Here is a 16,031-nt window from a genome sequence, read left to right as displayed (position 1 = left end):
TTTCAAAAATACCAACTTAAACTTCTGTATCACGGGTCTGAAGCCCGATTTCTGGAGTATCAGGTGAGCACCATCTTACCAGAGGCCCACTCAGTTCTCATTAGATTACAATGTAAGTTAAATGCCAGGGGTGACAAGAAATCCTTTCAGAGAAAGTAATTCTTGAAAATAATTGTTAACTGCTTGAAAGAAATAATACCACTATAAAATAAATCAATCACTATCCATAGTTACCTCTTTCTCTCTTATCTATACCATAAACTCAAATGCAGATGCCTATATTCCCATGCATACAAAGCCATCCTAAACTGGTGGAGAAAATACCAGAGGAATATCCCTCTGTGTTGACCATAAGCATTTCACTGACCATGTACCATAGGTGTTTCTATGAGTTTTTTCTGTTGTAACTTCAGTGCCTACCGGTCTTCCAAACGATCTAAACTAGTATGTAAAGACATTGGGATGGAATGCGGCTTCACTGTAAGGTATGTATGTTCAGGTCCAGTGGAGGTCTCTACACCTGAAGGTTAGTATTTTCTAGCAAGCTATTTTTCACCCTGCTATAGGCAAGTCTCAGCCAGGGGTAACTACCACTACATTTGGTAGCTAAAAACCAGTGTTACACACTTGACCTAGGCACCAGAAATGCCCCTGATGTCGCTGAGCTTAATAATACAGAGAGAACTTGCACACACAAATCATAAATGATACTTCAGTGAAAAGTATGAGATTTGTACTTTCAGCTAGCTCATTTTTCTCTGATTCTCAGCCAAACACTGAGCTGTTGGTCTAAACCCAACAATGTTTACTATTACCCGGCCCATTACAAACCATAGCGCTGTGAAGGGGAAGAGGAGGCCCCGCCACGGGTTGGTACCACCCCCTGCTCTTCAAAGGACTCGAGATAAGGAGCGGACAACACAGGCAGCTTCGTGGCAAGCAAAGGCTTCCCAGCTGCCTGCAGGTGGGCAGCGTTTCCCTCCCACCCCTTTCCGCCCCATCTCGGAAGAGCCCCCTAAAGCCCCGCGGCACAGCGACACCCTCGGCTCGGGCACGGCCCTGCGCGCCGGCACTGCAGGGGTTAACGCTATAGGGCGCGCTGGCCCTTTAAGCGCGGAAGGGAGGGGGCGAGGCGCATGCGCGGTTAGCGAGCACGCACTTCGGGCAGCCATGCGGGTACTGGTGGGTGAGTGCGGGAGGGGCTGGGCTGGGCTGCGGGCGCTGCGGGCAGGGGTTGGAGCACCCCGGAGTGAGGACACGGTGCGTGGTGCCCGGGCACGGGGATTGGGATTGGGTTGGGGTTGGGGTTAGGGTTAGGGTTAGCAGCGCCCTACAGCACGGGGAGTGGGTTAGGGTTACGGTTAGGGTTAGCAGCGCCCTACAGCACGGGGATTGGGTAGGGTTAGGGTTAGGGTTAGGGTTAGGGTTAGGGTTAGCAGCGCCCTATAGCACGGGGAGTGGGTTGGGGTTAGGGTTAGGTTTAGGGTTAGCAGCGCCCTATAGCACGGGGAGTGGGTTAGGGTGTGGGTTAGGGTTACGGTTAGCAGCGCCCTACAGCACAGGGATTGGGTTGAGGTTACGGTTAGCAGCGCCCTACAGCATGGGGTGTGGGTTGGGGTTAGGGTTAGGGTTAGGTTTAGGGTTAGCAGCGCCCTACGGCATGGGGAGTGGGTTGGGGTTAGGGTTAGGTTTAGGGTTAGCAGCGCCCTACGGCATGGGGAGTGGGTTGGGGTTAGGGTTAGGTTTAGGGTTAGCAGCGCCCTACAGCATGGGGAGTGGGTTGGGGTTAGGGTTAGGTTTAGGGTTAGCAGCGCCCTACAGCACGGGGATTGGGTTGGGGTTAGGGTTAGGGTTAGCAGCGCCCTACAGCACGGGGAGTGGGTTGGGGTTAGGGTTACGGTTAGGGTTAGCAGCGCCCTACAGCACGGGGAGTGGGTTGGGGTTAGGGTTAGGTTTAGGGTTAGCAGCGCCCTACAGCACGGGGAGTGGGTTGGGGTTAGGGTTAGGTTTAGGGTTAGCAGCGCCCTACAGCATGGGGAGTGGGTTAGGGTGTGGGTTACGGTTAGGGTTAGCAGCGCCCTACAGCATGGGGAGTGGGTTAGGGTGTGGGTTACGGTTAGGGTTAGCAGCGCCCTACAGCACGGGGAGTGGGTTAGGGTGTGGGTTACGGTTAGCAGCGAGCAGGGTGCTCTGGGTGCGGGCTTTGGGGTGCAGGTCTGGGACGCCCTGTCTGTCTCCTAGGTGGGGGGACCGGCTTCGTGGGCACAGCCCTGACCCAGCTGCTGCGGAGCCGCGGCCATGAAGTGACCCACGTCTCTCGGCAGGCGGGCAAGGATCGGATCAGCTGGGTATGGGAGCGGGGCGCTCACAGGAGGGAGGATGTGGCGGGGCTGAGGAGCCAGCCCGCTTGGCCTGGCCTGCTGTGGCGTACGGGGGCTCTGCAGTGGGGAGTCTAGGTCCTGTGGATGTTCTCTTGGCCTCCTGGGTGCTCCATGGCTTCTAGGCACTGGGATGGGTTCTCTGGAGCTCCAGGGGGCAAAACCATCTCCATTCATGTGCTCCAGGCAGTGTCATGAGGGAACCGGCTGGAGTTCTTGGGAGTCTGCACTGCTTGGTTGTTGGGAAGCCTTGAGCAGAGGGGAGGCTGCTGTGTGATGTCCCTGTTATCCCTGCCTAGGAGCAGCTGTCCCAGTCTGGATTGCCCCAGTGCGATGCTGTGGTGAACTTGGCTGGTGAAAATGTCCTCAACCCTTTCCGCAGGTACCTTGGTGTCCCATGGTGCTGTTCCAAAGTGAAGGCAAGACAGGCCAGTGCTGACAGTGATGTGGAAGGGATTTGGGGAGGAAACGGTCCAGGAAGCACTGGGGTTATTACCTTAACAATTGACATTTGGGTTCTCAAGTATCCAAAAGATTTCTGTGGGCCTGTTGAGTCCTGGGAGACCTTTGGAAGACATATTGGAGGCTTGGCAAAGTAGCTTTGTGTAAACGTAGGCATCCGGTGTAATTTTGGATAGATAATGTAAAGTTAGAACCAAAGGTTTACTTCTGTGAGGGTGGGTTTGGAAATGCCTTCACCAGGCACTTGGGAAGAATTCACATCACCCAACTTTGGTGTCCAGCTTGTCTGCTGCCTTTATCCTAAGGCAGTCCAAACCTACGGCCTTTTGTTGGAAGTGAGGGGCCACCATCCCCCAAAGTCCCCATGTCCTTAGGTAATAAGATCCCGCCCGTGTCCTCCCCCTGCTTTGGAGCGTGGGGGAGTTCTTATGACCTCTTCCATGCTTGTCAATGGGGGTCCGGTGGGAGCCCCTTGGTGCTGTTTCCTGGGATGCCTCGTGGGGATTGTAATCGGTGGCTCTCCCTTTCCCAGATGGGGCGATGCCTTCTGCAGGGAGATCATCAGAAGCCGCGTTGAGACCACCAAGACCTTGGCCAAAGCCATTGCTGATGCTGAGCAGCCACCCCATGCTTGGGTCGTCGTCACCGGCGTAGGTATTGGTTGGGCCCGGCTGAGGCATGGCTCGTGCTGACCTGAAGAGGCAAACCTCCAGACAGAAACACACTTCTGAGGGCATCAGTCTTGCCTTGAAATGCTGGCTTCATTGCCAACACATGTCGTTGTGTTTCAGAAACCCTTGGTCAGCTTTTTCCTACTCCGGGATAGGAATTTGTGTCCCTATGCTTCCTTTCGCTGTTACCTAAGCAGGGCCTCAGCTGAATCCCCCTGTGTATCTCTTTGCATTTCTGCTTGCTACAGTCTTTAAAACTGCCACAGTGATGCCCAGTTTTTAGATGCACCTTTTCTATTCAGACTGATCAGTGTGTTGCTGCTGTATTTGGTTCTTAGGCCTACCAGCACAACCTGAGTATTGGTGCATCCCTCTGAACTTGCAGACCGCATTTGTTACTTCAAAAACTGTCTCTGCCATCAGAGGGACCCTGTGCTGTTCACATGGGATGTCTGTGATGGAGTGATCAAGTTCTGGGCTCTTGGACGCAGGGAGGAAGTTGGGGAAGGGGGTGGTGGCTGATTGAGTCCTGACCCCCTTACTGCTCTTACACCCACAGGCTATTACCGCCCTAGCCCCACAGCGGAATATACTGAGGACAGTCCTGGGGGGGACTTTGACTTCTTTTCACGCCTGGTGAGCTCCTGGGAGGCTGCAGCTCTCATCCCTGGGAGCCCAGCTCGTGGTGTTGTGGTGAGATCTGGTGAGATGGAGCATCATGCCTGTTCAAGGTGGCTCTGCTTTGGTGCTGGGGCAGGAGAGGGAAGAGGAGGGAGAAGGTCTTGTGCCTCACCTCACTGGGGTGCTGTTCCAGTCCAGCCCTCTAAGGACTGTATCTTTTGCAGGTTGGGGGGTGAAGGGAGCTTTTGTCCTTTGGGAGGCTCGGGGTGGGGGAGTTGTGGTCTCACTCTGTTCTCTTCACAGGAGTAGTGCTGGGCCAAGGTGGTGGTGCAATCTCTCAAATGATCTGGCCCTTCCGCCTTGGACTAGGAGGCCCAGTGGGCTCTGGGCTCCAGCCCTTCCCCTGGATCCACATTCGGGACCTGGCTGGGATTGTGTGTCATGCCCTGGAGACTGAGGGTCTCCGAGGTGTCTTCAACGGTGTGTCTCCATCCTCCCCTGCCACCTCCAATGGCACCTTTGCTCGGGAGCTTGCTGCTGCCCTGGGGCGCCCAGCGCTGCTGCCCATGCCTGCTTGGGCTGTGCGGGCTGTCTTTGGTGCAGAGCGGGCTGTGATGCTGCTGGAAGGCCAGAAAGTGGTGCCAAAACACACCCTGGAGAGTGGCTACAGCTTCATCTTCCCAGATCTACCAGGAGCACTGAAGGACATCGTGTCTTGAGGACTCCTCGGTTGGGCTGGGTTGGGCCCTGTTTCTGTGAGCAGCCTGGCTCATGTGCCTTCCCCTGGGTGAAAGAGGCAAGCCCTGCCCCTTGTTGACACTTCCCTACTACTGTACAAAGATGAGCAATCTGTTCCCTTTCTGTCTCCCTTTGTGCATCCCCAGTTTAGGAGTCATCCCTCTTACTGTCATCTGCAGTCTCCACAGGACCTGCTTTTGGGCAGGGGAATGAGCCCCTCTGAGGGTTGTGACTGCTGAATCTGATCTGCCATCTTCCCTTTTCCCCTCATGCTGATCCCTCAGTGGCTGGCACTTAGTCCTTGCAGCACAAATACATGGGATAGAGTGAGGTTACACAGCATTATGAAAAGGTTTTGTAAGAAGACAGGACACACTGTGGTGATAAAATGCTGAGTTCAGCCAGGCCAGTACTGACTGGCCCTGGTTTACACCCAACCCACCTCTTTTATACCCCTTTTCTGTCTACCTCCTCTTTGTTGCTCCCAGTTTCTCCTCCCCTGCACGTTCCCTCCACAGGTAATGTGGTCCCACTAACTCCATCCAACATCCTGGGCACTCAGGTTTGCATCCTTACCAGTTGCTAACTCCTTGTTGTCTATAGCTTCTGGAGAGCTCATCAGCAGAGCAATCAGGTGGTCAGGCCCAGGCAGCATGGGTTTATGAAAGGCAGTTTCTGCTCACGAAGCCTGATCTCCTGTGGCAAAACAACCTGCTCAGTGGAGGAGGGAAAGGCTGTGGATGTTGTCTACCTTGTCTTCAGTCCATGACCCAGTTGTGTAGCCCCATCTCTCCTAAATGGAGAGAATTGGTGTCTCAGCCACCAGAGCTTAGGATGTCTCCAGCTACTGTCCACCTCTGGTCCCTCCAGTAACCAATGCTTCCAGTTATCATGCACACAGCTGGTATAGAGCTCTCTTCACTTACTCAGCTGCCTGGATAGTTGCTTACACATTTATACAACCTTGCTTGCTCGGTGTGCTCGCACCACAGACACGGGCCTTGTGTCTCCAGTTACTGCACTCAGGCCCCCACACACATGCACACAGAATACAGTGTTCACCCAGGACGATAGTTAGCAATGAAGTTTAATAAGACAGAAGAGACTGCGCTAAGCAAAGGGCAGGGCCAGACAACTGCACTAACCAGGACGTGGTTCTTCCCATGAATATCCTGTAATAAATCTTGTACAATCCTGAGATGCTTTTCACCTTCATTCCATGTGTCTAGGCCGTTATGCCCATAGGCAGTAACTGTCTCAGATGACCCAGAAAGCTACTGCCACTGATTGACCAGAATGGGTATCACCCTAATAGCATGGGGCTGATTGCTCTGCTGCTACTGCCCTAGGAAGAGCTGATTTAGGGTGTCTTGTTTCTCTGGTCAAGTTAGTGTAGTTTCTCTACGTGTTGCTGGGCCTCTGTGTTCACCTCTGTGTGTGGAGACCAGCTTTTTATTGTATAACCAACAAGATGCACTTAGCAAAGGAGCAGAGAAGAGCCTGAACCCAGCAGGGCTGTTAAACATTTTGTATAATCACTTCTCTGAAGGCTTTACTGATAAGGCCATCCTGTAGCAATAACAACTTACATTTCAGAGGACAGCTGAATACAAGATCCAGGACAGTAGCTTTGTAGACAGGAAAGGTATTATTTCCATTTTCTAATCCTGCAAAGGGGAGAAGTGACTACCATGAGTGCTCCGTCTGGTTACTGAGCTTGGGAACTGCTCAGGCTTCTCTGGGATGTAGAGAAAGGTGTAAAGAAAAGCTGGGAGTTTTGTGCATATACACTTTGACAGGGGCACCTCCACCATGACATGAGGATGACATGAGGGACAGTTTGGTGACAGATCACCAGCTGGAAAAGGGGCTATTCACCAACCCCCTCTGGGTGGTCAGCCGGACCCAACCCAACTCCCACACAACTTGCCTAGACTGTAAGGTATTGGTTTCTCTAGGAGGAGGCTGTGGGAAACTATTGAACCCAGGTAGACAATGTCCATTCCCAGCCTGCATCAACTGAACAGGTTACTCTGTTGTAGAAGGTGATGAGGTTTGTCAAGCACGATTTGCTCCTGGGGAATCTGTGCTGGGGTTTTCCAGTCACGTGCTTGGTTTGACTTGTGATAGCCTCCAGGAGGGTTTGCTCCATTATCTTTGCTCCACCATCATCCAGGATGATTCACTCCATCATCATCTGATGTAAGACTGATGGCCCTATAATTTTCTGGATCCTCCTTGAGCCTGTCTTGGGGTGATGGGGGTGATATTAGCCACCTTCTAGTGTTTCATAATGTCCCTTGATCTCCATGACTTCTCCAAGATGATGGAGTGTGCCCTCTGTTGTTGCTGGTAGTGTCTGATGGGACAGCCCTACAGCAGTTATGAAAAAGGTTTATTCTAATGCATTCATTATTTTGGATGTCTCTTTCTTCTTGGAACACAGTCTGAAGCACCTTTAAAAAAGACATGAATTTAAAAGCTTCAAGCATTTGAAATGTAATGTCAAAGTGATTCAGTGTTATTCTATTAGAGTAATTAAGTATTGTATTAAGTAATATGTATAGTCTATATAGAGTATTGTATTAGAGTAATTAAGCTTTTTTGTATAGAGAGGTTTCTTCCAGTCTTGTCTTTACAAGGAATAAAATGAGAAAATCAATTCTCTGGCTCTTCTCACAGAGTTCAAAGTAGATCAGCTCCCAGAAGCAAAGTCATTAGAAGCTTAAGTGAAGTTTCCTTAACTCTGGTTCTCCTGTGTTTTAATTATGAAGTTCCAGTAACCCACAGGCAAGTTAAGTTCCCTGGAGGGGGCAAAACAAACAATACATTGAAGATGTAAAAAACCACTTAGCCATTAAGCAGCTGTTGTAAAGTTTCTGAAGTGAGGCAGTGAATTTACCCTGCGATGGCTCCCGCTGCCTGTCCCTTGAGCAAGCAATGCAAAGATCAGCATAACCATATTGATAGGGAAGGTTTCTTTTGCTTGATCTCAATATGGAAACTGTGGTTTTAATGTTGCAGGATTAGGCCCAAATTGGTTGTATTGGGATACAATTATGACTGAACGACATAGATAAGGAATTCCTGGTTTCAAAAGAGACAAGTCACTCAGCATTAGAGATGGTAACAGGAATGAAGATGGTGAAAAGCCAGCAGGATCCCTCTACTCCTGGAAACAACGTGATTTAGTGTTAACGTGGTGTAACTTGCTCTGGACTCTACAGACTGTATAGATGGGAACTGCACATAATGTAAAGGGATCCAAGTTTCCTCCGACACTTCTCCAGAAAGAGTTTCTCTTCTGCAATTGTCTTTGCTGGAAGTTCAGATATTTCAATAATGATAAGTTACACGAGTTACAAAGCAAAAAGATGACCATTTTGCAGGGAGTTAAGCGATTCCTATTCCTTCTGAGAACAGAACCCTCGAAATAAGTCTCCTGATGGCCTTTTTCATTTCAGTATTTCTCAGGGTGTAGACCATGGGATTCAGCACTGGAACAACCACAGTGAAGAAGATGGAGACCACTTTGTCCAGTGCAAATGTCTTGAAGGGCCGAGCATAGATGAATATCCCTGGAATGAATGTTATACCTATTGCCATTATCTGCGCTATGCAGGTAGAAAAAGCTTTGTGCTTTCCTCTGGTGACCTGCCTCCTTATCTTGACTAAAATGACAGTGTATGAAGTAAGCAGCAAGACAAAAATTATTATGAGGAGTAGGCCACCATTTGAGACCATCAGCAGCTCTATCAGGTAGGTGTCAATGCAGGCCACTTTCAGTACTTGTGGGACATCACAGTGGAAATTGTCCAGAGTGTTAGGACCACAATAAGGTAAAGGGAGAAGCAGAGTAATCTGTGTTGCAGAGTGAATGAATCCTCCTGCCCATGACCCTGCCACTAGACCTAAACACACTGCACGGTTCATTACAGTCAGGTACTGCAAGGGCTTAACAATAGCCACATAGCGATCAGCTGCCATCACTGCAAGAAGAAAGATATGAGCACCACCAATGAAATGGAACAAAAACATGTGAAGCATGCACGCCTTGAGTGGAACAGATCTGGGCTGGGAGAGGAGACTTGACAACAGAATGGGAGTAGTGACTGATGATTCAGCAATATCTGTGAATGCTAAGTTGGCCAGGAAGAAGTACATCGGTGTGCGCAGGTGGTAGTCAGTGATAACAGTGGTGAGGATGGTGATGTTTTCCAAGCAGGTCATCAGATAGACAAGGCAGAAGACTGTGAAGAGGAATTGCTGAATTTTAAGACTGTTGTTAAAACCCAGGAGAACAAATTCCGTTACAGGACTGGTTACGTTCTGCATCTCCAGTTACCATCTGAGAGTGCCTGTGAGGAATTTAGAAGGGAGAGTGAAGTTAGCTTTCAACACTAAGAGGGGTCATCTTTGCACTCCTCTGGATCAGAAATCCCCATCCTAGGACCCTCCTTATATCCCCACACTAAACAGTGCAAATTCTGTTCAGCCCAGGTAGTATCAGTGTTGGGAACTGCTTTCTTTCATCTTCAGCTTGGCTTCCCTGAATCTGTACTCTTAAAATCCAGTGTAACTTTACAGTTAGTTGCTCTCCTCATAAACAGACATTTGTTTCCCCAGCAATGCAGGCTTTGGCCCCTCCTCAATGCAACAGTTCTTATCCCTAATATTACTTCATTCCATTCAGGCATCAAGAGCCCCTTATTCCACCCAGGACTGCTTTGCCTGCAGTCTCAGAGTTGCCTGGTTCCTCTTCTCCACAGAGGACTCCAAAGAGGAAATAATAAAGGAATAAAAACCCCAACCAAACCCCAAATCCAAACAAAACCCATTTCTGCATCTTCTCTAAGCGTCAAAGCAGATGTGAGGAGCAAAGTTACTGTGAAAGCTTTCCTGGGTCTGAACAAAAATAGTTTTGTTAATGCCACTAATGGATTCCTGCTCTGGCAAACAGTGTTTACTGGGCTACTCCTCTGTAAGCCAAAGGGAAACAGGGTATACTGCACATTTCTTTGCAGGCATGTCTTACCAGTTGACAGATTCTTTTATGCTATGGACAATAAGCCTTGCTTGCTGCTGCTTGCTTTTGTAGGGGATGAAGTATACAGAGTCAGTTGGTTTGACACACTTTGAGGAATGGCTGGCACGGACAAAGCCTGAATTTGGGACATTGCCTCTTCGTGTGTATGTCCCCTTGCATGGAGAGTCAGTGCTCACTTCAGAGAGGAACCACAGGATAAACTGATCAGGGATTGCCAGAGAATTTGGGCTTGTGCTGTGGTTCTGTCAGTAAAGAATTTAGAGTAGTCTATTCCTCCTTATCCTGTTAGATTTTCGTTTAAAGCAATACACAGGGTATTGCTGTGGCTATCGATACCCTGGAAACAGATGTCGGGAGCAGGAAGAGATGCCTGCTCTGCAATGGAAGGCAAGCCAGGGACTGAGAGTGACAGCAAGGCAGCCAGAAGCAGCCCAGCTCACCAGCAAAGCTCGCCCCACAGTGCACACAAAGAAAGAGCAAAGCAGAATCATTGATAGTAACCAGTTAGCCCAGCGATTGCCAGAGGGAAAAGGATGCCAGCGAACAAGACAATGACACCACTAAGCTCAATGTGAGAAGCAGAGCAAGAGAAGGATAAGCTGCGTGAGACACTCAGGCACATTCAAACACACTTCAGTGATACTTGCCAAAATTACCCTTCCAGTTGAGCCCAGGGGAAGGTGGTTCTCTCCAGCCAGGCTCAGGGCTGGGTTCTTGGGTGGCAGGTTGGCACCCGACAGCTTCTCCTGCCCCACATCTGCACACTGTAGCTGCGTTACCTTCTCAATTTCCTACAGCAGCTACCAGTGCTGCTGCTAATCAGAAAGTCCACAGTGGCATCATTCCAGCACTTTCAGATGTTCTATTGTCACTTGCTGATCCAAGATCATCCACGTTTTATTCGCACCGGGCCGGCACAGCATACCTCCAGCATAGCAAGGGCAAGAAAAAGAAGAGGACGTAAGCTTAAAAGTTTAAGTCCTGAACCAGTTGGCAAATAGCGTCCCCAGATGAGGCTTCCTGCAGGGATTATGTCATAAGGGAATGAATTAAAAAGTTCCTGGTTTTTTTATTCCATAGGTGGTAATCCCACAAGCACAAGAGGCTCAGTAAATGTCCTTCTGTCCTCCATGACCCTGAATACTCCATGTGACTCCCTGCAGTACTATGAGTCCCATGACAGGACCATATCAGTAGTCAACAGGTAAAACCTGGTTGCCATCTCCTGCTCTCCCTCTGCCTCTCCCTCTCTCTCTTCTCATAGAGGAGGTGTTTCAGCCCCCTGATCAGTTCTGTGGCCCTCCTTGGACCAGCTCAAGCAGGTCCATGTGTTCCTTATCCTGGTGGCCCCAGACCTGAATGGAGTACTCCAGCTGGGGTCTCACAAGAGCAGAGTAGAAGGGCAGAATCCCTTCCCTTGACCTTCTGGTCCTTCTCCTTTTGATACAGCCCAGCACATGGCAGGTTTCTGGGTTGCAAGCACACACTGCCAGCTCATGTTGAGTTTTTCATCAACCAACACCTCCAAGTCCTGCTCAGGGCTGCTCTCAATCCATTCATCACCCAGCCTTTGCCCATGGTTGGGATTGCCCCAAGCCAGGCAGAGCACCCTGCTCTTGACCTTGCCGACCTCCGTGAAGTTCACCCCAGCCCACCTCTCCAGCCTGTCAGGGGCCCTCTGGATGGCATCCCTTCCCTCTAGAGTGTCAGCCAGCACTCAGCCTGTCATCATCCGCAGACCTGGTGAGAGTGCCCTCAGTCCTGCTCTCCATGTCCCCAACAAAGATGTCAAATAATATTGGCCCCAGTCTGGACCCCTCATCACTGGTCCCCCCTTGGACATTGAGTCATTAACCACCCAGCCTATGCCTTACCCTCCTGGTCCACAGCTCCCCATTTTAGAGACAAGTATGTTGTGTGGGTCAGTACCAGATGCTTTGCAGAAGTCCAGGTAGATGATGCCCCTTTCCCTTAACCATCAATGTTGTAACCCCATCATAGAAGGCCACCAAATTTGTCAGGCATGATTTTCCCTTAGGGAAGGCATGTCACCAGTCACCTCCTTATTTTCCATGTGCCTTTGCATATTTTCCAGGGGGATGTGCTGCATGACGTTGCTGGACATCAAGGTGAGACTGACTGGTCTGTCGTTCCCCACAGTTGTAATATGAGTTACAAGTTTGGCTCTAAGCAATAATGATCACAAAAATGAACTCATGATTTAGAGCCAAAAGAACCATCAGTGATTCTGTGACTAAATTATCATCTTGATTTTAATTCAGTTGAAATGGTGAACCTTCCTCCTCCTGCTCCTCCTCCTCCTTCTCAAGGAGGAAGGAAGGAAGGAAGGAGACTCAGTGAAATTCCTCGTACAGGTATTTCCTGATAAATGTTCAAAGTATATTTTTAGTACACAGAGGAAAAAAAGAAAGGTAAACTCATCTACAGTGTTGTACATAGGAAAACACATATCCAACAATAGTGCTGACCAAATGAAATGTACTATGTATCTTCAAGGATTAGCATCATTTCTACCATAAGTTCTTATTTGCTGTAAATGCAAAGGATTCAAAGGAGATAAAATAAGAAGAGAACAGTCTTCGTTTAGAGGGATTTATGTTTCGAAACTTGTGCATATTATCTCTTTTTGGCACAGTTTTATAGTTTCATTAATTAATTCCTGGCTAGTGTGGGAAACACGGTGCAAAGAGGGAATCTGACAGTGCCGGTTCCTCTCAACAGACCTGTTCATTTTGGTTGTAAAACCTTGCTTTCACTTTGGAAATATCAGAAGGCCTATATAGAGAAAACCTCATTATAGATAAAAACGTGGAAATTGAAGAGTCACAGCTCCTCTAGCCATAAAATGAATGCCAATGCAATACTTGTGTGGCCAGCCAGCAACTGGGCTTAAACCATTTAATGTTTGCTCTCTAGAAGTCACATAAACCATGTGAGGTATTCGCTCCACTTCCAACCAATGTAGTTCCCAGGGTTGTTCTGGTGAATGATTCATCTACCAATGCTGATTTCTAAAGACTTCAAATGAAACGTGTTCTCAAAGGTGCAAAAGGAATAAGGACTCGGAGGCCCAGGCTTGGATGCAGCACAACTTTAATGAGGGTAAAGAAGAAAAGGAGGTGGCTCCCAGGGAGCACCAGGGGCAGCCACCAAGAGGCGGTGCAGCTCCTGCAGGGTGTCCGTCTGCCTGTCCCTCATTGGGAGGGAGGGAGGGAGGGAGGGAGGCCAAGAGGTCCCCACGGGGCTGGTGTGGGAGGTGGAGACAGGAAAGGAATGGAGAGAACAGTGGGAGAAGGAAACAGCGCCGCGAAGCTCTATCTCCTGTGCAGATCCATGGTGTGAGGTCGTGGATGTTCCTGCCTGAGGACACAGCCAGCAGCTTTAGCAGGGTCTGCACCTGGTGCCGCAGTAGCGGTTGGTGATGCAGGAGAGGTCGAAGCCCCCGGAGTTGATGGGCACTCCCTCACAGCTGAGGATGCTGCCAACGGCGGCGGAGGTGGAGGAGCCCACAACGGTGTTCTGAGGGAAGGAGCTGAGGATGGGGCCGGGCAGGGTCACCACCACGGCGGAGGGCTGGATGGCGACGGTGGAGCTCTGGCACTGCCTGACACAGCACTCATTGCAGCTGTTGGCCAGCGGGGTCGGGCCGCAGGGCTGGCAGGGCACGCACGGGTTGCAGCAGGACATGTCTGGATGCTGGAGCTTCACCTGGACACAGGGCAGGGGCAAGCAGAGGATGGGACACGGCAGCAGCAGCTCTGCACCCAAGCCTGGGCAAGCCAAGGCACCTCCTGGCCCAGCACACGCTGACCACCTCCAAGCCCAGCAGCCGCCTCAGCTCACTCCCAGCCTCTCTCTGCACAAGCCCTTCTCTCCCCTTCCGTCTCCCCCCAGAGAAGCAGCTCCCAGCCCTGCGCTAGCACAGCCGCCATCAGCTGAGACCCCCAAGGAGGAACGACCTGCTCTGGAAGCAGCAGCACAAGAGGCTTCGCACTCACCTGATTGCCAGGAGAATTAGGCCAGAGAAGTGGATGAGGAGCACAGACCTGGGCTGCCTTTTATAGTCGTCCTGCAGTGCCTCAGGCCCACAGGCACCTCTGTGGCAGCAGGAATTTCCTGGCAAGCCCATGGCAAATGCAAACCCTCCCAGGTAATGGCAGGGGCCGTGTCCCGGTTTCCGGCACTGCTGCCTTTTCATTTCCCGGCTCATGTGCTTTGCCATAGGAAGGCTTCTGTCAGTGCCGGGATGAGAAGCCCAAGGGTTTCTGGGGCAGAACCACGTGAGCGCAGCAGAAGCCTCCCATCAAGGGCTGGTGCATCCCATGCAGGCAGGGGATGTGCTCCTGGCTCATTCCTGTGGGCTTGCTTGTGGCCACGCTGTGGGAAATGGGCACCGCTCTCGTGCTTCTCTTCCGCATGCCCAAGGAGTGCCACAGGAGAGGACATGGCACAGCCTTTCCTCTTGCTCCCCTCAGCTCTCTGAGGGAAGGCCATTGCTGTGTGCAGATGGGCTTCTGCTGGCAGGGCTGGACCCTACTGCAACACCAACAGTGCTCTCAGGACACCTGTGCTGGGCCTACAGTTGTGGGCTCCTCCTCTGCAAACCCTTGGGCCTCTCATCCCGGCACTGACAGAAGCCTTCCTATGGCAAAGCACATGAGCCGGGAAATGAAAAGGCAGCAGTGCCGGAAACCGGGACACGGCCCCTGCCATTACCTGGGAGGGTTTGCATTTGCCATGGGCTTGCCAGGAAATTCCTGCTGCCACAGAGGTGCCTGTGGGCCTGAGGCACTGCAGGACGACTATAAAAGGCAGCCCAGGTCTGTGCTCCTCATCCACTTCTCTGGCCTCCTTCTCCTGGCAATCAGGTGAGTGCGAAGCCTCTTGTGCTGCTGCTTCCAGAGCAGGTCGTTCCTCCTTGGGGGTCTCAGCTGATGGCGGCTGTGCTAGCGCAGGGCTGGGAGCTGCTTCTCGGCGGGCAGAGGGAAGGGGAGAGAAGGGCTTGTGCAGAGAGAGGCTGGGAGTGAGCTGAGGCGGCTGCTGGGCTTGGAGGTGGTCAGCGTGTGCTGGGCCAGGAGGTGCCTTGGCTTGCCCAGGCTTGGGTGCAGAGCTGCTGCTGCCGTGTCCCATCCTCTGCTTGCCCCTGCCCTGTGTCCAGGTGAAGCTCCAGCATCCAGACATGTCCTGCTGCAACCCGTGCGTGCCCTGCCAGCCCTGCGGCCCGACCCCGCTGGCCAACAGCTGCAATGAGTGCTGTGTCAGGCAGTGCCAGAGCTCCACCGTCGTCATTGAGCCTTCCCCCGTGGTGGTGACCCTGCCCGGCCCCATCCTCAGCTCCTTCCCTCAGAACACCGTTGTGGGCTCCTCCACCTCCGCCGCCGTTGGCAGCATCCTCAGCTGTGAGGGAGTGCCCATCAACTCCGGGGGCTTCGACCTCTCCTGCATCACCAACCGCTACTGCGGCACCAGGTGCAGACCCTGCTAAAGCTGCTGGCTGCGTCCTCAGGCAGGAACATCCACGACCTCACACCATGGATCTGCACAGGAGATAGAGCTTCGCGGCGCTGTTTCCTTCCCCCACTCTCCTCTCCATTCCTTTCCTGTCTCCACCTCCCGCACCAGCCCCGTGGGGACCCCTTGGCCTCCCTCCCTCCCTCCCTCCCAGTGAGGGACAGGCAGACGGACACCCTGCAGGAGCTGCACCGCATCTTGGTGGCTGCCCCTGGTGCTCCCTGGGAGCCACCTCCTTTTCTTCTTTACCCTCATTAAAGTTGTGCTGCATCCAAGCCTGGGCCTCCGAGTCCTTATTCCTTCTGTGGGAAATCCTCAAGTCTGCTTCCCCTTGGAGGTCGTAAAAACATCCCTGGCTACTCCACCGACAGTGGCCATCAGTGAGAGCACGGCTCCAAAGGGTGGCAGGAGTGGGCATGAGGAGACAAGACTGCTCAGAAGAGCACACAGCTTCTTCTCTGATCTTCTCTCTGCCATCCTCTCTCCTACCTCAGCTAGTACGCTATCTCTGCATGCCCAACATACATGGGCACAGGCAGATGAGATCCTACCTCATACTGTCCTTCAGCACCTGGCAGAGCC

The 16,031-nt window shown here is 51.6% G+C and overlaps 4 protein-coding genes across 4 annotated transcripts; 2 read left to right on the top strand and 2 right to left on the bottom strand.

Moving 5' to 3' along the window:
* Positions 1 to 1,158: 1,158 nt before the first annotated feature.
* SDR39U1 (short chain dehydrogenase/reductase family 39U member 1) lies at positions 1,159 to 7,619 on the top strand. Its single transcript, XM_062628883.1, has 6 exons — positions 1,159 to 1,186; positions 2,242 to 2,348; positions 2,678 to 2,760; positions 3,373 to 3,494; positions 4,071 to 4,214; positions 4,436 to 7,619. The coding sequence occupies exons 1-6, from the start codon at positions 1,171 to 1,173 to the stop codon at positions 4,849 to 4,851; spliced, it is 888 nt and encodes a 295-aa protein (XP_062484867.1). The 5' UTR covers positions 1,159 to 1,170; the 3' UTR covers positions 4,852 to 7,619.
* A 198-nt stretch (positions 7,620 to 7,817) lies between these two features.
* On the bottom strand, positions 7,818 to 10,709 carry LOC134168835 (olfactory receptor 4D1-like). Its single transcript, XM_062628882.1, has 2 exons — positions 10,561 to 10,709; positions 7,818 to 9,218 (listed from the first exon to the last, which is right to left on the bottom strand). The coding sequence occupies exon 2, from the start codon at positions 9,203 to 9,205 to the stop codon at positions 8,264 to 8,266; it is 942 nt and encodes a 313-aa protein (XP_062484866.1). The 5' UTR covers positions 9,206 to 9,218; positions 10,561 to 10,709; the 3' UTR covers positions 7,818 to 8,263.
* Positions 10,710 to 13,294: 2,585 nt separating this feature from the next.
* On the bottom strand, positions 13,295 to 13,773 carry LOC134168834 (feather keratin Cos1-2-like). Its single transcript, XM_062628881.1, has one exon. The coding sequence runs from the start codon at positions 13,623 to 13,625 to the stop codon at positions 13,320 to 13,322; it is 306 nt and encodes a 101-aa protein (XP_062484865.1). The 5' UTR covers positions 13,626 to 13,773; the 3' UTR covers positions 13,295 to 13,319.
* A 609-nt stretch (positions 13,774 to 14,382) lies between these two features.
* Positions 14,383 to 15,724, top strand: LOC134168833 (feather keratin Cos1-1/Cos1-3/Cos2-1-like). The gene is made up of 2 exons (XM_062628880.1): positions 14,383 to 14,806; positions 15,097 to 15,724. The coding sequence occupies exon 2, from the start codon at positions 15,118 to 15,120 to the stop codon at positions 15,421 to 15,423; it is 306 nt and encodes a 101-aa protein (XP_062484864.1). The 5' UTR covers positions 14,383 to 14,806; positions 15,097 to 15,117; the 3' UTR covers positions 15,424 to 15,724.
* The last annotated feature ends 307 nt before the right edge of the window (positions 15,725 to 16,031 follow it).

The sequence above is a fragment of the Pezoporus occidentalis genome, unplaced genomic scaffold (assembly GCF_034315485.1).
Source record: "Pezoporus occidentalis ecotype Australia unplaced genomic scaffold, CSIRO_AGI_Poc_V1 ctg324, whole genome shotgun sequence".
Lineage (NCBI taxonomy): Eukaryota > Metazoa > Chordata > Aves > Psittaciformes > Psittacidae > Pezoporus > Pezoporus occidentalis.
Note: the sequence above shows the minus strand (reverse complement) of the source record. Positions and strands in the feature narration are given on the sequence as shown.

Bases quoted from the DNA above. Each gene is read 5' to 3' on its own strand.
- LOC134168835 (XM_062628882.1), bottom strand. From the start codon at position 9,205: ATGCAGAACGTAACCAGTCCTGTAACGGAATTTGTTCTCCTGGGTTTT.
- LOC134168833 (XM_062628880.1), top strand. From the start codon at position 15,118: ATGTCCTGCTGCAACCCGTGCGTGCCCTGCCAGCCCTGCGGCCCGACC.
- LOC134168834 (XM_062628881.1), bottom strand. From the start codon at position 13,625: ATGTCCTGCTGCAACCCGTGCGTGCCCTGCCAGCCCTGCGGCCCGACC.
- SDR39U1 (XM_062628883.1), top strand. The intron at 2,349-2,677 runs GTATGGGAGCGG...ATCCCTGCCTAG, and splicing joins GCAAGGATCGGATCAGCTGG to GAGCAGCTGTCCCAGTCTGG. The intron at 2,761-3,372 runs GTACCTTGGTGT...TCCCTTTCCCAG, and splicing joins GTCCTCAACCCTTTCCGCAG to ATGGGGCGATGCCTTCTGCA.